General features: G+C 53.3%; 2 protein-coding genes across 4 annotated transcripts in view; one reads left to right on the top strand and one right to left on the bottom strand.

Annotated features, from left to right (window-relative positions):
* PELP1 (proline, glutamate and leucine rich protein 1) overlaps window positions 1-21,686 on the bottom strand; it is a 73,114-nt gene that overhangs the window by 44,646 nt on the left and 6,782 nt on the right. The window contains exon 1 of one of the 3 annotated variants that reach the window (XM_047757957.1): window positions 3,715-4,173. The exons of the other annotated variants lie outside the window; for them this stretch is intronic. Coding sequence (XP_047613913.1) covers window positions 3,715-3,963 — 249 coding nt within the window. The 5' untranslated portion in view covers window positions 3,964-4,173. Of the gene's footprint in view, window positions 1-3,714; window positions 4,174-21,686 lie in introns of those variants that run through there. 3 annotated transcript variants of the gene reach the window in all.
* Window positions 10,567-19,176, top strand: ARRB2 (arrestin beta 2). The gene is made up of 15 exons (XM_047757963.1): window positions 10,567-10,705; window positions 13,902-13,932; window positions 14,516-14,576; window positions 14,686-14,730; window positions 14,936-15,132; window positions 15,446-15,505; window positions 15,880-15,947; window positions 16,085-16,220; window positions 16,423-16,507; window positions 16,740-16,812; window positions 17,094-17,231; window positions 17,920-18,003; window positions 18,081-18,160; window positions 18,274-18,328; window positions 18,621-19,176. The coding sequence occupies exons 1-15, from the start codon at window positions 10,683-10,685 to the stop codon at window positions 18,712-18,714; spliced, it is 1,230 nt and encodes a 409-aa protein (XP_047613919.1). The 5' UTR covers window positions 10,567-10,682; the 3' UTR covers window positions 18,715-19,176.

The raw sequence follows: 21,686 nt of genomic DNA, 5'->3' as shown, positions 1-21,686 counted from the left end.
GGGACAGGGAGGTGGGAGGCAGAGTTGGGAAAGTGGGAGTGAAACAGACTGGCAAAATGTTCATTGTTAAATTTGGGTGATAAAGACGATAGCCAAGACATGGAAGCAACCTAAATGTCCACGGACAGATGACTGGCTTAAGAAGATGTGGTGTATATACACAATGGAACACTACTCGGCCATTAAAAAGAACAAAATAATGCCATTTGCAGCCACATGGATGGAACTAGAGACTCTCATACTAAGTGAAATAAGTCAGAAAGAGAAAGATAAATACCATATGATATCACTTATATCTGAAATCTTTTTTTTTTTTTGCTTTTTAGGGCCGCACCGGTAGCATATGGCGGTTCCCAGGCTAGCGGTCCAATCAGAGCCACAGCCACAGCCACGCCAGATCTGAGCCACATCTGCAACCTACACCACAGCTCACAGCAACACCAGATGCTTAACCCACTGAGCAAGGCCAGGGATCGAACCCGCAACCTCACAGTTCCTAGTTGGATTTGTTTCCACTGCACCATGATGGGAACTCCTACATCTGGAATCTAATATATAGCATAAATGAACCTTTCCACAGAAAGAAAACCATGGACTTGGAGAACAGATTCGTGGTTGGGGAGGAGGAGGGGGAGGGAGCGGGATGGACTGGGGACGTGGGGTTAATAGATGCAGCCTATTGCCAGTGGACTGAATAAGCAATGAGATCCTGTTGTATAGCACTGGGAACTGTATCTAGTCACTTATGATGGAGCATGATGGAGGATATGAGAAAAAGAATGTATGTTTGTATGTGTAACTGGGTCACCTTGCTGTACAGTAGAAAACTGACACAACACTATAAACCAGCTATAATGAAAAAAATAAAAATCATTGTGTAAAAAAAAATTTTTAAAAATTGGGGTGATAAAGAGAACATAGGGTGGGTGTTTCAAAATACTATTTGCTCTACTTTTGGGTCATTTGAAATTTTCCATAAGTTTTTCTTTTTTAAACTACACGCAAAAACAAAACAAAGCAAAGCCCAGTTGTGTAGGTATGGGAGGAGGTTGAGTGTAATAATTTCAATACAGTGTAATAAAGAGTAGCCAAGCATAGGTGGTTTGCAAAGGTTTCCCAAAGGCAATAACAAATAAATACTGAGTTGAAAAGATAGGGTGGTAGGGAAGCATAGGGAGGGATTCTAAAAAGCAGAAGGCTGTAAGTGCAAAGGCCCTGAGGCAGGAAAGCCCAGGTACTGAAGGATTTTTAAAGGCAGCAAACAGGATCTGGATTTTGCTTTAGAAAGCTCACTCTGGCTACTGTGTGGGAAATGGATTAAAAAGAGCAAGACTGAAAGCAAGGAGATCAGTTAGGAGACCAGTTGCTACAACACAAGCCAGAAATTGTGAACTGTGCTCAGGTAGCTCCATTTGGAAACTACTAAGTTTGCAGTACCTGTGGGAAAGCAAAGTTGGTGATGACGCTTAGAGGGACTGACCAATCAATGGATCTCTTTATCTCTCAAGCTCCAGGCTTATTCACTTACCTTCATTTCTCATCTCAATTAAACTAGAAATTTGTGAAGGAAAAAGATAATGGCTTACTAATCTACGTAGAGATGAAGAATAGTAGCTAAGGAGTTCCCATCATGGCACAGCAGAAACAAATCCGACTAGGAACCATGAGGTTCGATCCCCAGCCTCCCTCAGTAGGTTAAGGAGCTGGCGTTGCCGTGACCTGCAGTCTAGGTCACAGACTTGGCTCGGATCCCAAGTTGCTCCGATTGGACCCCTAGCCTGGAAACCTCCACATGCCTCGGGTGCTGCCCTAAAAAGCAAAAAAAAAAAAAAAAAGAATAGTAGCTAGTACGTAACAGATACTCACTGAATGTTCCCTGAATGAAAATCTACAAGGAAGCAAAGGAAACCCACCACACAGTTCTCAATCCAACACACAGTAGAAAAAGTTTCAAAGCAAGATATACCCAAAAATGCAGTAAAGCAAATATTAAAGGGGAACTCTTCTTTACTCAAAATGTTTCTAGTCTTTAAACACTTAGGAGAAAATAAGCAAGACATTAAGTTCATGTAGCTTAACTTGAGGGAAGAGGGGAAGACTTGAAAGGGATGAAGAAAATCACACATTTATGGGCAGAATAGACAACATTTCCGAAATACTTAGGAACCACATCGGTCAGAGGAGGTGAACTGGGCTGATACCAGAGGCATGGTTTTGTCACCCTCAACGAGGACTAATGTTAATATAAATAAATGAAGTCATCTCTGATCCATTTGGGGCTAAGATTATTGAACTGCCTCAGGTGCAACAACTCTCTTCCCGGAAGGAAGCACAGAGCTGGGAAGGTCTCACTAACAAAGGCTGGACAAGGAAGACCTCATGTACATGGGTCTTGAAGCATGGGTAGAATCAGGAAGAGGGTAAGGGGGAGAAAATGGAGCGCAGGCAGTATCAAAGGTGGACCAATCATAGGTTAGATAGTTAGGTCTTCTTAGAATCAGTACTTTCACCTGGGCAAGATGATGGGGATTTAAGATCAGATGGGGGCAGTGGGAAAGATACGGAAAGGAGTGGATGGATCTGAAAGCTACTTAAGTGATAAAATCAAAAGGACTTAATTGACTGCAAATGGAGGTGTGTGAGCATGAAGAAGGTGTTTAGAGTGACATCTGGGTTTCTAGGTTGCACAACTGAATGGCTCTAAGAGTCTACCCTAGCATGATCCAAAACACCCTTCTTTAATTATTTATTTATTTTTTGTCTTTTTAGGGTCACATCCGTGGCATATAGAGGTTCCCAGGCTAGGGGTCAAACCGGAGCTGTAGCCGCCGGCCTACGTCACAGCCACAGTAATGCCAGAACGGAGCAGCGTCCGCGACCTACACCACAGCTCATGGCAACGCAGGATCCTAAACCCACTGAGCGACACCAGGGATGGAACTCGAGTTCTCATGGATGCTAGTCAGATTCGTTCCCACTGAGCCACGACAGAAACTCCCAAAGGGCCCTTCTAAGCCAGTCTACACAGCGCTGCATAATCTATCCACGGCCTCATCGCGCCCACTCTCTCTCCGGCCACCTCTGAACCCCAGCCAAAATGTTCCCACCACAGGACCTTCCCACATGAGCCTTCCGCTGACTGAACCGTCCTTCCCATTTTCCTTCCCTACCCAACACCCACTCATCCTTGGGGATCTCGCTCTAAACTCCAGTACCTCAGGAAAACCTCTGCAATTCTCCAGACTATGTCAGTGGTCCCTAATATACCATTCTCATAACATTTTGTTCATCGCCATCGCATCTATAACGAGCGCCCAGGACCCGGCCCTCAGTAAGAGCTCAGTAAACAGGTGTCGAATACGTCCACTCACTCAGTCGAAACAATCCGCGAAACAGATACTGCCTGAGGAAAAAGAAACTAAAGATCATACATCTAGTGAGTGATGTGGCCTGGGATCGAACCCATTCACGTGTGTCCACCAACAGCCTAGCAATATAGAAAAGAGGCCCTTCCTCTTCCCTAAATTTCTTCCATTCGTGGCTGATAAAGAAAAATGGGTGAATGTCGTCCAGACTAATGTCTGGATCCACTTTCTGCCCCCAGTTCTCCTTCCCTACACCTCCCCACTGCAACTGCAAAGCACCAAGACCCCTGCGCACAAAAGCTGCGCCAACCTTCCAACCCGACCGCCGGCCAGAGGGCCACAGACTCACCGGGGCCCCGCCCACCGTCCCATGTAGCCGCAATAGGCACATGAGCCCCGGCAAGTGTGGGGCCGAGGGGGCTGGGGGATGCACGGGGGCAACGGTGGATCCCGCTCGCGGCTGCAGCAACCCCGACACGCTATCCAGCAGCAGCAGGCGAAGACGCGGGACCGAGACCACCGCCGAGAGACCCCCGGTCCCGCCAGGAACCCCGGCCGCGGAGCCCGCAGAGGGCCCGCTGAGAACCGCCGCCGCCATCTTCACCCGGACTATAGTGGTGGCGTGGCGCGATGACGCAAAAACACCGCGACGCACGCCTCGAGGGGAAGGGGCGTGAGGAGGGGGCCGTGGTCTTGCGCGTTGCGTGCACGGCGGTTGGACTGCGGGTTCGGACTGGAAAGGAGCATGCGCGGCGTGGAGAGGCCCAGGCGCCCCCGCGGCGGGTGTGTGGCTCCCCAGGTGTGCCTGGCGGATGGGCAGGGTCGAGGGTGGGCCGGGGGCGGGCCGGGGGCGGGCCAGCGGCGCTTAGAGAGCACGTGGCCAGGACTAAAGGCGCCGGAATCGAAAGCTAGGCTTTCAAGTAGCGGCATCTCTGGACCCTTTCAACCTAGGCCGCACTGATACCTGAGGAACTGGTCTTCTTGTGTGAAATCTTAAACGTTTTTAACTACACTTACAACTACAGAAAAGATACAATACATGCGCCTTGCAAAAAATTCAAACAGTAAAGAAAGCATAAAATGCAAAGAGACACCCCCCCCTCCCCTTTCTCCAGTACTGTGTATACTTACCTAGTATTTGTCTACGCACAGATACGAAAATACATAGTTTATTCTGCAAGAGCGGGGTGTGCTTTTTTTCACTCAGTATATGTTTTGGGCAACTTTACGCTGTTTTTTAAGCAGCATGGTACAATGAGTTCCCAATTTCATTGCTAAGTATTTACCGATGCTCCAGTTTCTCACAAAACACTTCAGTGACCACCCTAACAGCGCTGTGCGTTTTTTTTTTGTGCACAGACATAATCTTTTGAATCTAATAAAATCCAAATCCAAGATTCGCATCCAAGGGTCATCTCTCTTGTTGTACTCTGATCCTTCTTCAAGTCCTGGTATTCTGCCTCCAAAATACATTAACCCAATAGGGTTCATTTTTCTCTATTTATCTCCAGTGCCACGCTGGGCCAAATCACCATTGTCTCTCACCTGGCCTCTTAAACACTAGCCTCCTGCCAGTGGCCTCCTCACTGCTCACCTTGTTCTCTTACTGGCCTTGTAGTCCCTTCTCCACACAGCAACCAGACTGGTCTTTTCAAACCTAATTAAGTTCTCCTCACTCTCTGCTTAAAGTTCTCCAATGACTTCCAAATATCCTGTGAATGAAATCCCATTGTTTTCACCTTGGCCTACTAGAATCACATCATCAGACCTATACCCATCTCTCTAACCTCAGCACCTGAGTTACCCACCCTCTTTCCCTAACTTTGAGCCAAACTAGCCTAACTTTCTACTCTCCAGCCATCCCATTCCTGTGGCAGTGCTTTTCCCTAGAGAAAGTTTGCTTTATCGGAGTATAAAATTTTAAAAATTTATAGTATTTACAAAGTTCTATTAGTTTCAGGTGTATAGCATAAGTGAATAAGGCATACATATAAATGTATCCACCCAGGAGTTCCCATCCTGGCTCAGTGGAAACAAATCTGGCTAGTCTCCATGACGACGCAGGTTCGATCCCTGGCCTTGCTCAGTGGGTTAAGGATCCCATGTTGCCTTGAGCTGTGGTGTAGGTCACAGCTGCGGCTCGGATCTGGCATTGCTATGGCTGTTGCTATGTAGGCTAGCAGCTACAGCTTTGATTTGACCCCAGGCTTGGGAACCTCCATATGCCTCGGGTACAGCCCTAAAAAGACAAAAATAAATAAATAAATAAATCCATTCTTTTTTCCCATATAGGTTATTACAAACTATTGAGTAGATTTTCCTGTGCTCTACAGTAGGTCCTCATTAATCATCTGTTTTATACAGTAGTGTATACGTGCTATTCCCCACTGTTCCCCAATTCTCCCCTTCCCAGAATAGGCTCCTTTTTTTCTCTTTTCTTGTATGGCCTCACCCACAGCATATGAAAGTTCCCGGGCCAGGGATTTAATCTGAGCCACAGCTGTGGCAACGTCAGATCCTTTAATTCACTGTGCTGGGCAGGGGATCGAACCTGTACCTCCACAGCAACCCCAGCTGCTGCAGTTGGATTTTGTGTGTGTGTGTGTGTCTTTTTTTAGGGCTGCACCCATGGCATATGGAGGTTTCCAGGCTAGGGATCGAATGGGAGCTGTGGCCCCTGGCCTACACCACAGCCGCAGCAACGCCAGATCCCAGACACATCTTCGAGCTATACCGCAGCTCACAGCAACACAGGATCCTTAAACCCAGTGAGCAAGGCCAGGGATTGAACCTGCAACCTCATGGTTCCTAGTCAGATTTGTTAACGACTGAGCCACAACAGGAACTCCAACAATGCCAGATCCTTAACCCGTTCAGCCACCAGGGAATTCCCTCATCTCCACCATTTCATTCTCATTACCTAGGACAGTGCCTGGCACATAAAAAGTGCTCAATAAATATTTGTTGAATGAATAAATTAATGTGTGTTGGATGAAAGAAAATGCCTATTTTGGAGTTCCCGTCGTGGCGCAGTGGTTAACAAATCCGACTAGGAACCATGAGGTTGCGGGTTCGGTCCCTGCCCTTGCTCAGTGGGTTAAGGATCCGGCGTTGCCGTGAGCTGTGGTGTAGGTTACAGACGTGGCTCAGATCCCACGTTGCTGTGGCTCTGGCGTCGTCCGGAGGCTACAGCTCCGATCTGACCCCTAGCCTGGGAACTTCCATATGCCACAGGAGTGGCCCAAGAAATAGCAAAAAGACAAAAAAAAAAAAAAAAAGCCTATTTTGGAGTTCCCGATGTGGTGCAGTAGGTTAAGGATCCCAAGTTGTCTCTGTGGCGGCTCAGATTCAATCCCTGGCCCAGGGAAATTCCATATGCCATGGGAGTAGTGGAAAAGGAAAAAAAAGAAAAGAAAAGAAAACGCCTTTTTTTGTTGTCTTTTTAGGGCCGTACCCTTGACATATGGATGTTCCCAGGCTAGGGGTCAAATTGGAGCTGTAGTCGCTGGCCTACACCACAGCCACAGCAACGAGGATCCGAGCTGCGCCTGCAACCTACACCACAGCTCACGGCAACACCGGATCCTTAACCCACTGAGCGAGGCCAGGGATTGAACCTGCAACCTCACAGTTACTGGTCAGGTTCTTAACCCGTTGAGCCACAATGGGAACTCAAAAAATGCCTATTTTTAATTTTGACAAGAACTAAGCAAATTGCCCTCTAGAAAGGCTGCAACAGTTAGCACCCCTGCCAAATTATAGAGTAGTACTCTATAATTTATGTGTCATCCCAAACTACTTATTTTTCCCTTTTATTTATTTTTTTAAATTTCGGTGTAGTTGATGTACAATGCTGTGTCAATTTCTGCTGTACAGCAAAGTGACCCAGTTATACACACACACATATATATATACACACACACACACATTCTTTTTCTCATATTATCTTCCAGCATGTTCTATCCCAAGAAATTGGGTATAGTTCCCTGTGCTGTACAGTAGGACCGCATTGCTTATCCACTCTAAATGTAAGAGTTTGCGTCTACTAACCCCAAACTCCCCGTCCATCCCACCCTCTCCCACCTCCGCCTTAGTAACCACAAGTTTGGTCTCCATGTCTGTGAGTGCGCAAAACTAGACTTTTTAGTTTTGTCAACCGAATGATGAAAAAGAATATCTCCTTTCAATTTTTTCCCTGATCATCTGTGAAATGGAGTAGCTTTTCATAAGTTTATTAGACATTTGTATTTCTCTTTATTATCTTTTCGTATCTGTCACCCATTTTTCTATTGGGTTGTTTATCTTATAAATTTATAGGAAGTCATTATAGATGTGGGAATTTATTCTTGGTTGTTACATGTGTTGCAAGTTTGCAAGGGTTTTTTTTCCAATTTGCCTTTCTATTTTGTGATATTTTAATCTCTTAGTCTCTTTATTTATTTATTTATTTTGTCTTTTTGCCTTTTCTGGGGCTGCTCCTGCGGCATATGGAGTTTCCCAGGCTGGGGATCGAACAGAAGCTACAGCTGCTGGCTTATGCCAGAGCCATAGCAACGTGGGATCCAAGCTGCGTCTACGACCTGCACCACAGCTCACAGCAACACCAGATCCTTAACCCACTGAGAGAGGTCAGGGATCAAACCCGCAACCTCATGGTTCCTAGTCAGATTCGTTAACCACTGAGCCACGACGGGAACTCCTCTTAGTCTCTTTAAACTAAGGTATTGTGATCAAGGGCACAGATTCAGGAGCTAGACTGCTGGGTTCAAATGCCAGCTTTGCCTCTTGCTGGTTGTATGAACTTGCAAGTTACTTAACTCTGCCTCCATTTCTTTATCTACGAAATGGGGCTATCATAGAAACTTAACTTATAGGGTTGTTAAGATTAAATGAGTTAAATTTTTTTTCGGTCTTTTATCTTTTTAGGGCCACACCCGGGGCATATAGAAGTTCCCAGGCTAGGAGTCGAATTGAAGCTACAGCTGCCGGCCTACACCACAGCCACAGCAACGCCAGATCCGAGCCTTGTCTGCAACCTACACCACAGCTCATGGCAATGCCAGATCCTTAACCCACTGAGCAAGGTCAGGGATTGAACCCGCAACCTCATGGTTCCTAGTGGGATTTGTATCTGCTGAGCCACAATGGGAACTCCGAGTTAATATTTTTTAAATTCTTGGGACAATGTTTGGCACATGGTAGATACTACCTGTAAAGTGTTACCTGTTATCATTTCAAGCCCTGGAGGAGTTTGGTATCTTGGGAGCCTTTCCCTAACTTCCAAGATTAGAAATACTCTTCTATACTTTCTCCTAATACTTTCATAGTTTTATTCTGTGCATTTAGATCTTAAACCACTTACAATTTATTTGGGGAGTTCCTGTTGTGGCTCAGCGGATTAAGAACCCAACTAGTATCCTTGAGGATCCAGGTTCGATCCCTGGCCTCACTCAGTGGGTTAAGGATCTGGCGTTGCTGTGGCTGTGGTATAGGCTGGAGGTTACTGCTCCTATTCCACCCCTAGCTTGGGAACTTCCATATGCCAGGGGTGCAGCCTTAAAAAAGACAAAAATGAAATAAAGAAACATATGAACTAAAGTTTCAAGGACATGAAGACTGAGCTTAGAAGATGGTGATGGAACCGGGAGTGGGGAAGTAGCAGCTGGTGAGTAAGGCCTGTATTTAAACCCTAAAGATGACCTCAGAAACTGTTTTGTTGTGCATATAACTTTGTTGCACAGAAAAGTGGAGGGAGAAGAGCGATGTTCGTTCATTTGGGGAAGGCAGGGGAGTATGGGAAAAGAGGTGGACGAAGGTGGATGTTTTAGCTCCTTACGTCCAAGGATGACCATCATCCATCATTCTCCCCAAGTCTGCTCAATTTTGCCCTAGAAATGACTCTTCAGCCTGGCCCCCCCTTCTCCCTTCCACTCTGCTGTTCATCATCTCTCCTTGACTGGGTTTAGTCTACAACAGTCTTGCCTCTCTGTCTCCAACCTCCACACCGCGCAGGATTATCTTCCTATAGGAGCAATCTTATGCCACTCCTTGGCTTAAAAAAAAAAAAAACAAAAAAAAACCCACTACTGGATCGACCGGCCCTCCTCCAGGAGAGGCGCCCCCCCCCCCCATTGCCTGCTCTACAAAACCCTTCACACTCTGTTCCACTCATCCAACCCAGTCTTATCGCCCCTGCCCTCTCACCCTACAAAAACCTCAAAACAGGATGTGCCTCGCCTTTCTCTCTCTTCAGAATACCCTTTCTCAATTTCCGCCCACCCTTCAGGAAGATTATCCTCAAATGCCCCCTCCTCTGGACAGCCTGCCCTCCCTCCATTCCTCCCCCAGGAAAGGGCTGAGAGTCGCTTTGTCTTCTGAGTCATATCTCTAGTAAAGCATTCCTGGGATCATAGTACCTAAACAGGTACTATGGTTGTGTCTCCTCAACCATAAGAGGAAGGCAGGGGCCATGTTAATTCATTTCTGGGTCCCCATCGCCTAGCTTAGTGATTAGCGCAAAATGGGCATAGATAGATGAAATAGATGCAAGCGTGCGTGAATGGATGTTAGCTTTGATGAATGGGTGGGAAAAGGTAGGAAAGTAGCCCTGCGAAGATCAAATACTGACACTAGGGGGAGCTGACACATCACGCTAAGGAAACTGGAGGGCGGGCCAAAGAAGGAAACAAGCTCTAGGGTGAGCGGGCGAGCGGCGCGCAATAAGCGAGCATCACGCAACTGGAACCTCTCACCCACGTGTGGATCCCCTCATCCTCCTGGCCAGACTGCTAGAGCTCATCCACCGCCCCCACCACCCCCTTCGCCTCCGCCGTCGCTGAGAAAGCAAACAAAGGGGCGGGGACCCCTGCAGGGTCCGGAATGGATAAAGCCAATCAGAGGCTTTTATTTCCTGAAGGCGGGCGCCTTCGTTTGAGGGGACCCAATCAGTGCCTAAGCGGGCGCGGAGGGGTGGAGAGATGGGCGGGAAGAGCAGAGTGCAGGGACCGCGCGCGCCGGGGAGGCGGGGGGGTCCCTCGGCCGGGGTGGAGATGGGGGGCGGAGGGCGGCTGGAGGAGCCAATCACAGCGAGTGCCTGTGAGGAGAGGGAGGGCAGTGCCGGGGCGCGCGCGATCCGGGCTGACGCATTTGGCCTAGGCTCCCCAGGATCCGACGCGGGGGGCGGGAAGGAGGGGAGAGGGGAGTGGAGAAAGAGCGGGGGCGCGCGTGCGCAGTGGCGCGGGGAGGAGCAGGGACCTGGCAGCGGGCTCGGAGGCTGCGAGCGAGCCGCGAACCGGGCGGGCGGCGGGCGCGCGCACCATGGGGGAGAAACCGGGGACCAGGTAAGAGAGGTGGGGCTACGCGGCGGGACGTGGGTGGCGGCTCCAGACGGGTACCGGGACGGTTCCCAGACAAGGACACCGGGGAGAGAATTCAGGGGCCGGACGCCTGGGTCCCTAGGGGGCAGCCATCCGGGGCCGCACGCCTAGGTCCTCGAGGATAATGAGGGCAACGCATGCCACAGACCCTGCAAGGGGATCTCTGAGGGGATCGGGAAACCCGTATCTGGGTTCTCGAAGGGATGTGGGGGCCGGACGACTGGCTTCTCCGATGCAGGCAGCGATGCAGGGGCGGAGGAAGGAGCAGGTGGCCGGCCCCAAGGGGACTGGTATGGGCAGGCTGGATGCCAGGAGGGGGATCCCCTTAGACTCGTGCTGAGCCACTGGAGAGCCTCCTGTCCAATACCCTCCAAGCAGTCAGGCTGCCCCAACCTGTCCCAAGGGCCGGGTGGCTCCGCTTACAAACTTCTGCCTTCCCCTGGGTTGCTAGGAGCAACAGCTTCATCTTGGGGGCAGCAAAGTGCTTGGCGACCCTCCCCGATCTGAGCCTTACCCCTCTTCCTGGGGGTGAGGGGAGGCAGTGTCTGCCCTGGGCACGCCATCCACTCCCCGGATGTTTTCTGTGCAATCGAGGCTCCTTCCCTCCACTGACACCTCCAGTTCTCTTTTTTGGTCTCTAGCAAAATCCACTTCCTGTTGTGACCCAACACCCCCAAGGGGGCAGGGGGTGAATGCCTGAGTCCCTGGGGAGCAGGAGCAAAAGAGGAAAAAGATTGGGGCTCTTGGCTTCTATCCAGAGAGAAACAGGAATGGTGGCCTGGTTCTGAGCTGTCACTTATTCTGCAAAACATCCTATCAGCCCCACCATTCCCCACCCATAGAGTAGGAAAACATAGATCTCTGAGCACCAAGTCGACTGATACTGGAGAGATGATCAGAGGGCCGATTGGCGTCCTGGATTAGGGGTTAAACACAGAGAAAGGGGAAGTTGCTGACTTGAGGGAGGCCCCAGATTTCCGTTATGTGGTTCAGGGAGGGGGAAGGATGGGACCAAAGGGGGACTGCTGACTTGGCACAATTCCTCCCACCCCCATCAAATTCTGGGCCACAGGAAATGGAGAGAATAGTAGGAAGTGTGAGGGGGCATCTGCTTCGGCTCCCCACCACCACCGGGGGGCATCTCTGGTCACCTACACTCTACCTTCTTGGTCAACCTCAGTGTACAAACGCTGTTCTTCCTCAGCCTGGCAGGAGGCTGGCTGGGTTCGGCTCCAAAGGTCAGGTGCCCTGCAGCTGCTTCAAGGCATTTACCCCAAAGCCACACTCCAGTTGTCCAACGGATTGTGGCTGTCACCACCCTCTGCCAGGACTCCTAATTGGAAGAAAACACTGGGCTTAAGAGGAAAACCAGAAGCGAAGGGGAGGGAGAGCTGGATGGTGCCATTGCAGTACAGCCCTCGCGTGGGGACAAGAGATGGGGTGCTTATCCTAACTGCCACCATACCAGTGTTTGCTCTCCTTTATGGAGAGCCTCCATCCCCTTTGCCTTATGGTCTTTAGATAGCTTGGCCTTCTGGGAAGAAGGGGCATGGGAAGTTGTTACAGCAGAACCTGGGGTGGTGGAACTGGAAAGAGGGATGGGCCACTTGGCAGGATTTCAATTTTTAGGCCCTGGGGACCCTTCCCAGGCATCACTGCAGAGGCAGAGTGGGCTGGGAGGAAGAAGGTGGATCGGCAAGGAACAGGCCCACAAGTGGCCAGGGCACAGGGGTTGCCAGGTACCTCCCTGCCCTCCCAGCAGTGGCTGGAGTCCAGGCTTAGATTTGTTTCAGCAACTGGAAAACAAGTCCCCTTCCCTCCAACAGACATAATGGCAGTTACAGAGGGAGGACAGGATAATGGTTTAGTGATGGGGAGCATCGACTGGGAGCCAGCCTGCCTCTGCTCGTACCTGAATTCCACCGTTTATACTCTCTGTGACCTTAGGCAAAATACTCGACCTCTCCTACGCCTCAGTCTCCTCACCTGTGAAACAGGAACATTAGGACCACCGTCATGGGGTTGCTAAGAGTACTGAATGAGATAACACAACACGGGACTCTTTGCCACGGTGCTGGGCGTGGACCATCCCGCCAATAAGTGTTAGCCAGCATCGTCATCTTTGTCTTATGGCTGCCATTGTGCTGGGTTTGCCGAAACCAGTAAGGCCTCAGCTGCTCACAGTCTGTCTAGGGAGACATGATACACAGCTCACTGCCCTCACATGCTATCCCACCACGGGTGAAGCCTCAACAAGGTGTGACAGCAATCCCCCCAGAATCTGGGGGGACTGACTGGAATCTAGGCTAGATCTGCTTTTTGGTTGGTTGGTTGGTTTGTCATTTCTTGGGCTGCTCCTGTAGCACATGGAGGTTACCAGGCTAGGGGTTGAATCGGAGCTGTAGTCACCGGCCTAGGCCAGAGCCACAGCAACGCAGGATCCGAGCCACATCGGCAACCTACACCACAGCTCGTGGCAACGGTGGATCCTTAACCCACTGAGCAAGGCCAGGGATCAAACCCACAACCTCATGGTTCCTAGTCGGATTCATTAACCACTGAGCCACGATGGGCGCTCCAAGGCTAGATCTGCTTTCTAAAGGAGATGATAGCTCAGAGGGGCCCTCAAAGACAAATAAGCTTTTTAAGCTGCTGAAATGGGGTCGCACTTAGGTACTGCCCATCAGAGGAACCTTTTCGGAGGCAAAGGCCAGAGCCATTTGCAAGGACTCCAGCTCCTGTTAGAGGTGGAGACCAGGGATGGAAGGAGGGTTCGCTCTCCCACAGACACTCCTGCAACCTGCCCATTCAGGTCCCCCGCGGGGAGGTCCTCTGGGAAGAGCCTAAGTGGTTCCTGTGGCAACCCGGCGGCCAAGGCCACGGGAGGAGGGGAAGGAGTGAGGGTGGAGCTAGGGGGGTTGCCATGGGAACCCGCTTTGAGGGGCTGCCGCGCCGTGCTGGGACTATGAAGGACCTGTGGTTGGCTACCTTTCCTTCTGGGAAGAAGTGGGAGGGGGTAGGGCTGGGTAAAGCCCAGAGGCCTCCAGGCAAGAAGCTCAGGGGAGCTTTGCTTCTCAGGCTGGGGAGGGACAAGGTCCTGGCACCAGGGTCCCTGCTGAGTCTGAGGGAGGCAGTGGGGTTTCCCTTTCTGTTTTGTTAGGGTCTTCAAGAAGTCGAGTCCTAACTGCAAGGTGAGTCTCCCAACCCTCCCAAAGCCGGGCCTGCCCCTAGCCGATCCCCAACCCCCGGCTCCCCACTTCCTGTGACAGCTAAGCGCCCACTTCCTTCCCTCCTGAAGCCCCTAGCTGCAGAGGCCTGAGCCAGCCACAGGGCTGGGTGGGGACAGGCTTGGGTCCCTAAGCAAGACCAGGGGGAAGGGCCAGAAGCCCAAGCCTGGAGCCACCATTCCCGGGGGCTAGGGACAGATACCAGGGCCCCAGGCTATGGCCCCTGTATCCCAGACGTCCTTGGCATCGGTGAGGCTCTCTGCCTGCCTAGGGCCTGGTCCTCCTGGACCCATACACACACCCACAGACACCCGACTTGTGGGCAGAGGTGTGAAAAGTTATCAGAGAGCTGTTACAAACCTCCAGGTTGGGTGGTCTGGGAGGCCCCACCACTCTCCTCTTCCAGCCCTACTGGGAGGAAACCAGGAGAAACTCCTTCCAGATACCCCAGCCTGGGAAGGCCAGGGGCAGGGCAGCCACTTCTGAGGGCTCTGCAGCCCTGCCCCCCTCCTACCCAACCTTCCCTGTGCCCCCTCTGCATCCTCAGCTCACTGTGTACCTGGGCAAGCGGGACTTTGTAGATCACCTGGATAAAGTGGATCCTGTGGGTAAGTGTGCTCAGAAAGTCCTCACGTCCCCGGGAGGGGAAGAAGCTCCTGGGCCCAGGGATGGAGGAGAGGCCCCGACAGGGACTCAGCTCCTGTGTCCCCTTCCCAGATGGCGTGGTGCTTGTGGACCCTGACTACTTGAAGGACCGCAAAGGTACTGGCCCCGAGTCCAGGGGCCCAAGGGCGGGGAGGAGGGCGGGGAAATGAAACAGGCTGGCCTCTCCAGGGGCCCCAGGGAGATGGGAGGGCCGGGGCGGAAGCCAGAGGTAGGAATGCAGGCAGGTTTCATGCTGCCGAGGAGGGAGCAGGCAGCTGCCGCTCGGGACCCCTGACCGCCCCACCTCGCCCTCCCTTGCCAGTGTTTGTGACCCTCACCTGCGCCTTCCGCTATGGCCGCGAAGACCTGGATGTGCTGGGCTTGTCCTTCCGCAAAGACCTGTTCATCGCCACCTACCAGGCCTTCCCGCCGATGCCCAACCCGCCCCGGCCCCCCACCCGGCTGCAGGACCGGCTGCTGAGGAAGCTGGGCCAGCACGCCCACCCCTTTTTTTTCACAGTGAGGATGCCCCCCCACATACACACCCCTACAGAGCAAGGGCTCTGGGACTGTTGTTGGGGGGTGAGGCACCTGCTCCAGGCAGGTCTGGAAGAAACAGGGAGGAGAGACCCCAGATCCTTGAGGGTCGCCTTGCACACACGACGCTCTTGCCTCTCTGCCTTCCCCCCCCCCCGCCGCCAGGTGGAGGGGGCCCTTCCTGTGTCCTTTCTCATCCCCAGGGGTCCTTCTCCAGCCTCTTAAGTTGAGATTGGGAGGAAGATTTCGGGGGGCTTTCGGGAAGGACTGAAGCCTCTCCTTTCTTCCGCCACAGATACCCCAGAACCTGCCCTGCTCCGTCACCCTGCAGCCAGGCCCAGAGGACACAGGGAAGGTACGGGAGGAACAGGGTCCTAGGGGCACACTTGGGGGGGGGATGGGCCCTGAGAAGTCCAGGTGGGGCTAAGGGTAGGAAAATGTCCCTGGGAGCAGTGGGCACGTGCAAGGAATGGTCACTGTGCACGTGGGACACTGCCTCCTGCTCATGACCTGCACACAGCGGCGTATGGGGGCTCGCCTCGCACAGCCAGGTCCGACCTCTGCCGGGTGCCGGGCCTCGCGGAGACAGAGGAGGAAGACCTGGGCCCTGCACACCTCAGAGCATGATGGGGCAAGAGTGGCTGCCCAAGACGAAGGCAGTGGGAAGGAAGGGAGTGGTGGTGGCGGCAGGGGCTTGTGTAAGATGTGACCTTTTCTCCCCCTCTCAAGGCCTGCGGGGTGGACTTTGAGATTCGAGCCTTCTGTGCCAAATCGGTAGAAGAGAAAAGCCACAAGAGGTGAGGAAAGCACCCCCCCCCTTGGGTCTGACCATAACCTCCCAGCTCCCAGGCCTGGTTGGAAGTGAGAAGTGAGGGGTGAGAACTCCGCCACGGCCACGTCTGGAGTCTGTCTGACCCCTCCTCCCCGCCCCCAGGAACTCTGTGCGGCTGGTGATCCGAAAGGTGCAGTTTGCCCCCGAGAAACCCGGCCCCCAGCCTTCAGCTGAAACCACACGCCACTTCCTCATGTCTGACCGGTCCCTGCACCTCGAGGCGTCCCTGGACAAGGAGGTGGGGGGGGGGGGGGCGATGGGGTGCTGCAGTGCAGGCCAGACCCTGGGGAGGGGCGCTTCTAAAGGAGGCTGCCTTCCTTGCAGGGATGGGCTTGGCTTTAGATGGAGGAGGCCCAGCACTGGGTGTGTGTTTGCGGGAGGTGGGGGCGCAGTAATAATAGGACCAGTGAAGAGACATCAATTAACTTTCCCCCCAAAAGCTGTACTACCACGGGGAGCCCCTCAATGTCAACGTCCACGTCACCAACAACTCCACCAAGACTGTCAAGAAGATCAAAGTCTCTGGTAGGAGGTGGGGGTTGGAAAATTGCCTGAAGGGAGGGATTTTCAGCCACAGGACATACCCCAGGGCTGGAGACCCCGGGGGGGCTCAAGGAATGCAGGCTGTCCCAGGATGGGGGGGGTGGGGGGCGCATGTCCTCAGGCAGGGATGCTAACGGGGGGGGGGGGGGGGGGGCTGGAGTTGGGTGGGCTGCTGTCTACACTCCATGCAGAGCTGCTTGGCCCCGCCCCACAGTGAGACAGTACGCGGACATCTGCCTCTTCAGCACGGCCCAGTACAAGTGCCCCGTGGCTCAGCTCGAACAAGAGTGAGTAGCAGAAGAGCCCTGGGTCCCCCTGGTCAGGGGGGAAGAGGGGACCCCGGAGTGTGAGGAAGGCGGGAGTCCTTCCCCGCTGTCTCCGCTTCCAAGCACATTCCCTCCCATTGGGGGCTCTGAGCCGCTCATGTTCTGGAGCGGGTTGAGCCCGTGACCCAAGGCCAAAGGGAGAAGGGGCCGGTGATGGGGCAGAAGCCGCTTGGGGGTGGGAGCCACCCCCTCCGCCCGCCTGGCCCTTCCCAGAGTTTCCTTCTCGTGTCCCCCTGCCCCAGTGACCAGGTGTCGCCCAGTTCCACGTTCTGTAAGGTCTACACCATAACCCCCCTGCTCAGCGACAACCGAGAGAAGCGCGGTCTCGCCCTGGACGGGAAGCTCAAGCATGAGGACACCAACCTGGCGTCCAGCACCATGTGAGGGGACGAGGGGGTGGGGGTGGGGGGTCCTGCAGCACAGGAGACACTCATTCCGTGCCAGCCGTGTGCCAGGCTCTGTCCCCGGGGCCACGGCCCCATCAGGGAGCAGAACAGACCCAAAAGATCTCTTACGTTCTCAGGGAGGGAGGCCAGACAAACCAGATAAATGGCAAAATATACAGCATGTTTAGTGCCAGCTGTTGAGAAAAAGGCAGGCAGAGAAGGGAGGTATCAGGGGGGGGGGTGACTTTACAGAGGGTGGCCAGAAAAGGCAAAATCCAGAGGCGACTTGGAGTAAGGACACAAAGGCAGCAGGGCTGCAGAGGTGTCAGGCGAGAGGGCCCCTGCCTTTGGAGCAGGTACAGCTGCACAGAGTGGGGGCGGATTTCACCCCCGGGCCCTGCGACCTGTGCCTGACCACACACAGCAGGCCAGCGTGGGAGCAGGAGGTGCGGTCAGAGGGCTGAGGGAAAGCAGGACAGTGCAGGGCTGATGGGTCCCAAGGACGTGGGCTGTGACCGAGAGAGCGAGACGAAGATGGATGGGGTACGTTACACGGCAACAGCCCGTGCTGCTGGAGCTGGGGATTCCTGCTCAGAATCCCCGTGGAGGCCCCCAGGGTGGGCTAGGGTGCGAGGAGGCCGTGGGCTCTGGTCCAACTCCTCCCCCCGCCTCCGCCCCGCAGCGTGAAGGAGGGTGCCAACAAGGAGGTGCTGGGAATCCTCGTGTCCTACAGGGTCAAGGTGAAGCTGGTGGTGTCTCGAGGCGGGTGAGTGCTGCGGGTGGGAGCCTGGGGGTCGGGGGCTCTGCACGGGCCTCTCTTCACGCCGCCTCTCCCCCCCCCAGAGATGTCTCCGTGGAGCTGCCTTTTGTTCTCATGCACCCCAAGCCCCAGGAGCACATCACCCTCCCCAGACCCCAGTCAGGTGAGCCTGCCACCCGCCCCAGCCCCCAGAGAGCGGGCCCAAAGCAGGGCCAGTGGAGACAAGGCGGGTCCTTTCAGCACCCACCCACCCCCTTTCCTTCCTCCTCCCTTCAGCTGCGCCAGAAACAGACGTCCCGGTGGACACCAACCTCATTGAATTTGATACCAAGTAAGACACGCCTCGGCCCCAGCTCTGACGCCCCTTGGTCGGAGATGCCTTACATTCACATCTACCCATTTTTTTTCTCTTGGGGCGGGGGGGGGGCGGGAGGGATGGTCGAAGCATCCAAGCGAGATGAGGTAGCCTTCCGAGCTGCCCATGGCCACCTCTTCCAGGTCCCTTCCTGCCAACACCTCCGGTCCCATTGCTGCTCTAACGCCTCTGTCTCGGGGGGGGGGGGGGGGGGGGGGTGGAGAAGAGGGTCAGGAGCCCTCGCCTCACCCCCTCCCTCCACACCAAGCTATGCCACGGACGACGACATCGTGTTCGAGGACTTTGCCCGGCTCCGGCTGAAGGGGATGAAGGATGAGGACGGCGAAGACCAGTTCTGCTAGGCGGCGGCAGCGGTGGGGGGCGGCTGGCAGAAGGGAGTGGATGGTGCTGGGAGAGGGAGGGGCAGGACTGAGACCCCGCTGGCACCGGGGGATCCCAGCCTCTCTTCCCCTGCCCTCCCCTCTCCCCGGGCGGCTGCCGCGACCAGCCCGCCTCCCCCTCCCCACCAGAGACGCACTGGACCCACCTCTTGGGGAACATGGGCATTAACCTTTCCACGACAGCTGGGCTTCCCCAACCCCGCAGCGGGTGGCACGCTGTGTTCATACCTAAGTTTTGTGGAGGGGCCACTGGAGAGGCGTGACAGCAGGGAAAGGGGGAGGACGAGCTCCCACATTCAACCTCACCCCGACACCCCTGCCCGTCACCACCTCTGCCTCCCATTCCTTCAGGATGAGACCCTCTGGGGGGCAAGGCCACTTTGTTTCTGAGGCTAAAGAAGAAAATAAACCTTTTAATAGGCACGCATGTGTGTGTGTTTTCTACGGCACGTTTAAGGAGGACTTCGTGTGCTCGTCCACGACTGTCCATTGTGCCCTATCTCTTCTCTATCCCCACATGTCACCAGGCCCCCAGGCTGTCAGTACATGTTTCCTGAATGGCTGAGCTGTACCTGAGTTCCACAGTAAACATGGAAACTTGATGTGGTCAGTCCAAACTCAAGGGCACAATGTGGTAAAGCCACAAAGTAAACTCATTCATTCACAGAGGGAGTAATAGCTCACGTCCCTGCAGATGGGATGCTCTTGGGACTGGGCAGGGCAGGCCCTTCCCCGTCGCGGCTGACACACATGACTGCGTGGTGACTTGTGACCGAGTGTGTTTGTTTCCACTGCTCCTTCTGGTCGATCAAGCGGTCCATTCCTGGGGCTTGGTGGAACCGCAGCTGCGGGCCTCAGCGGCAGAAGCCACCTGGCAGACACCTCCCAGGAGCCTGGTCCTTAGACCGCACACAGAAGCCAAAGCTCTGGGCAGCCGAAGGCAGTGGTGCTGCTGTGGACAAGTCCAAGACACTACGTCCTACGCTGCTCCTCTAGTTCATCAGGGACTCCCAGAGTCTTGGCTGAAGCCCCAGACTGGGCTGGCGGGAGTCGAGCGCTACTCCGCTGGCACGCGCACCCCCACCACCGGCTCCACTCCTGCAGGGCACCCTCTCCCCTTTTCCTCCTAAGGCTCATTCATTCCCTCCATGAACAATCCTGATTTAAATCGCTATCATGTGCCAGGCGTAGTATAGGGATGGCAGTGACCAAAGCAAACATGAAGTCATGACACTATCGCTCCAAAACAGAAGGCCAGGAGCTAGGGGATTCTGACCCAGGCTGGAGGTGGTGACCGTCGGGCAGATGAGGAGTCCCGGCACCCCGGCAAGAGGAACAGCACGCGGGAAGGCAGCAAAGAACGGAGCACGTTTCAGACACTGAAAGAGGCCAGAGTGACTGGGACGCAGACAGCCGGAGGCAAAGCAGTTCCTGGTGAGGCAGATGGGGCAGCTCCTACAGGCCTTCTGTCTCTGTTACAGCCCATGACATCTAATTAAGTCACGATTTACCCACAGGCTTTAAATGCTGTCAAAATGCCAATGACCTCGCTCACTTCTCCACCCAGCAGCCTCCCCTGCAGGCCTTGGTCTTCACCATGTGGCGGGACCATCCTTGACCTCTGAGCTCCTGGCACAGGGATCTCAAACTCTTCCAAGTGAATCAGAATCCTCTGGGGCACATGATAAAGACGCAAGGTCCCAGGCTTCCACCTTCCCCGATTCTGATTTGGTAGGTCCCAGGCAGAATCCATGACTCAGGATTTTGAATTAACACACACTTGAGAAACAATGCCTTCTTTCTTTTAGCTTTTCACACTTTTAATGTGTGGAAGAAAGTAAGATGTGCACATGGTTTTAAAAAAGAAAAAAAATCCAAACAGTAGAGAGTGGGAGTTCTCTTGTGGTGCAGGGAGTTAAGGATCCAGCGTGGTCACTGCAGCGGCTTGGGTTGCTGCTGTGGTGCGGGTTCAAGCCCTGGCCTGGAACTCTCATATGCTACAGGTGTGGCCAAAAAAAAAAAAAAAAAAAAAAAAAAAACAGTAGAACAGTAGTGAACAGAAGCCTCCCTCCTGCCCTTGATTCTCAGCCTCCCATTTCTCATTCCCAGAGGCAAACACCATCATCACGTCCTTATTACTCTTCCAAAGACATTCTTCAGACACAGTCAGACACATGCATTTGGACATATGTTTCCCCTACCTTAAATGTAGGTAGTTCTTGGACACCTTGCTGTTCTCCCTTAATGATGGAGCTGGGAGAAGCTTCCTTCACCAATACACAGAGATCTACCTCATCCTTCTAAAGAGGTGCACAGCCTTCCATCGCCTAGCTACCATTGCTTTTTACCAGTTTTCTATCAATGAATACAAAGGACATCCATTCTTGCTAATTCAAACAGCATCGCCACAAGTATCCCTGAGACTAGGTTCTCTGGCACAGGCAAAGTATATCTGTAGGGTCAATTCTTCTTCTTTTTTTTTTTTTTTGGTCTTTTTAGGGCCACACCCACAGCATATGGAAGGTCCCAGGCTAGGGGTCCAATAGGAGCTGTAGCCGCCAGCCTATGCCAGGGCCACAGCAACTCGGAATCCCAGCGAAGCCACATCTGCAACCTAGATCACAGCTCACAGCAATGCCAGATCCTTAACCCACTGAGCGGGGCCAGGGATCGAACCCCAGTCCTCACTGATGCTAGTCGGGTTCACTAACCACTGAGCCACGATGGGAACCCCTGAAGGGTCAATTCCTAAAAGCAGAATTGGTGGGTGGAAGAGGGTGAGCATCTTTTTGATCACGGCCAATCAAGCAAGTGACATGTGGTAGGATCCTAGTTCTAATCTGCATCTCTTTGATTATGAATGAGGATGAACCCAATTTATTGGGATGATGTTTTTCTTAATGCACCCTAAAAACTCTTTACATAGTAAAGAA

This window comes from Phacochoerus africanus, chromosome 14, assembly GCF_016906955.1.
Source record: "Phacochoerus africanus isolate WHEZ1 chromosome 14, ROS_Pafr_v1, whole genome shotgun sequence".
Taxonomy (NCBI): domain Eukaryota; kingdom Metazoa; phylum Chordata; class Mammalia; order Artiodactyla; family Suidae; genus Phacochoerus; species Phacochoerus africanus.
Note: the sequence above shows the minus strand (reverse complement) of the source record. Positions and strands in the feature narration are given on the sequence as shown.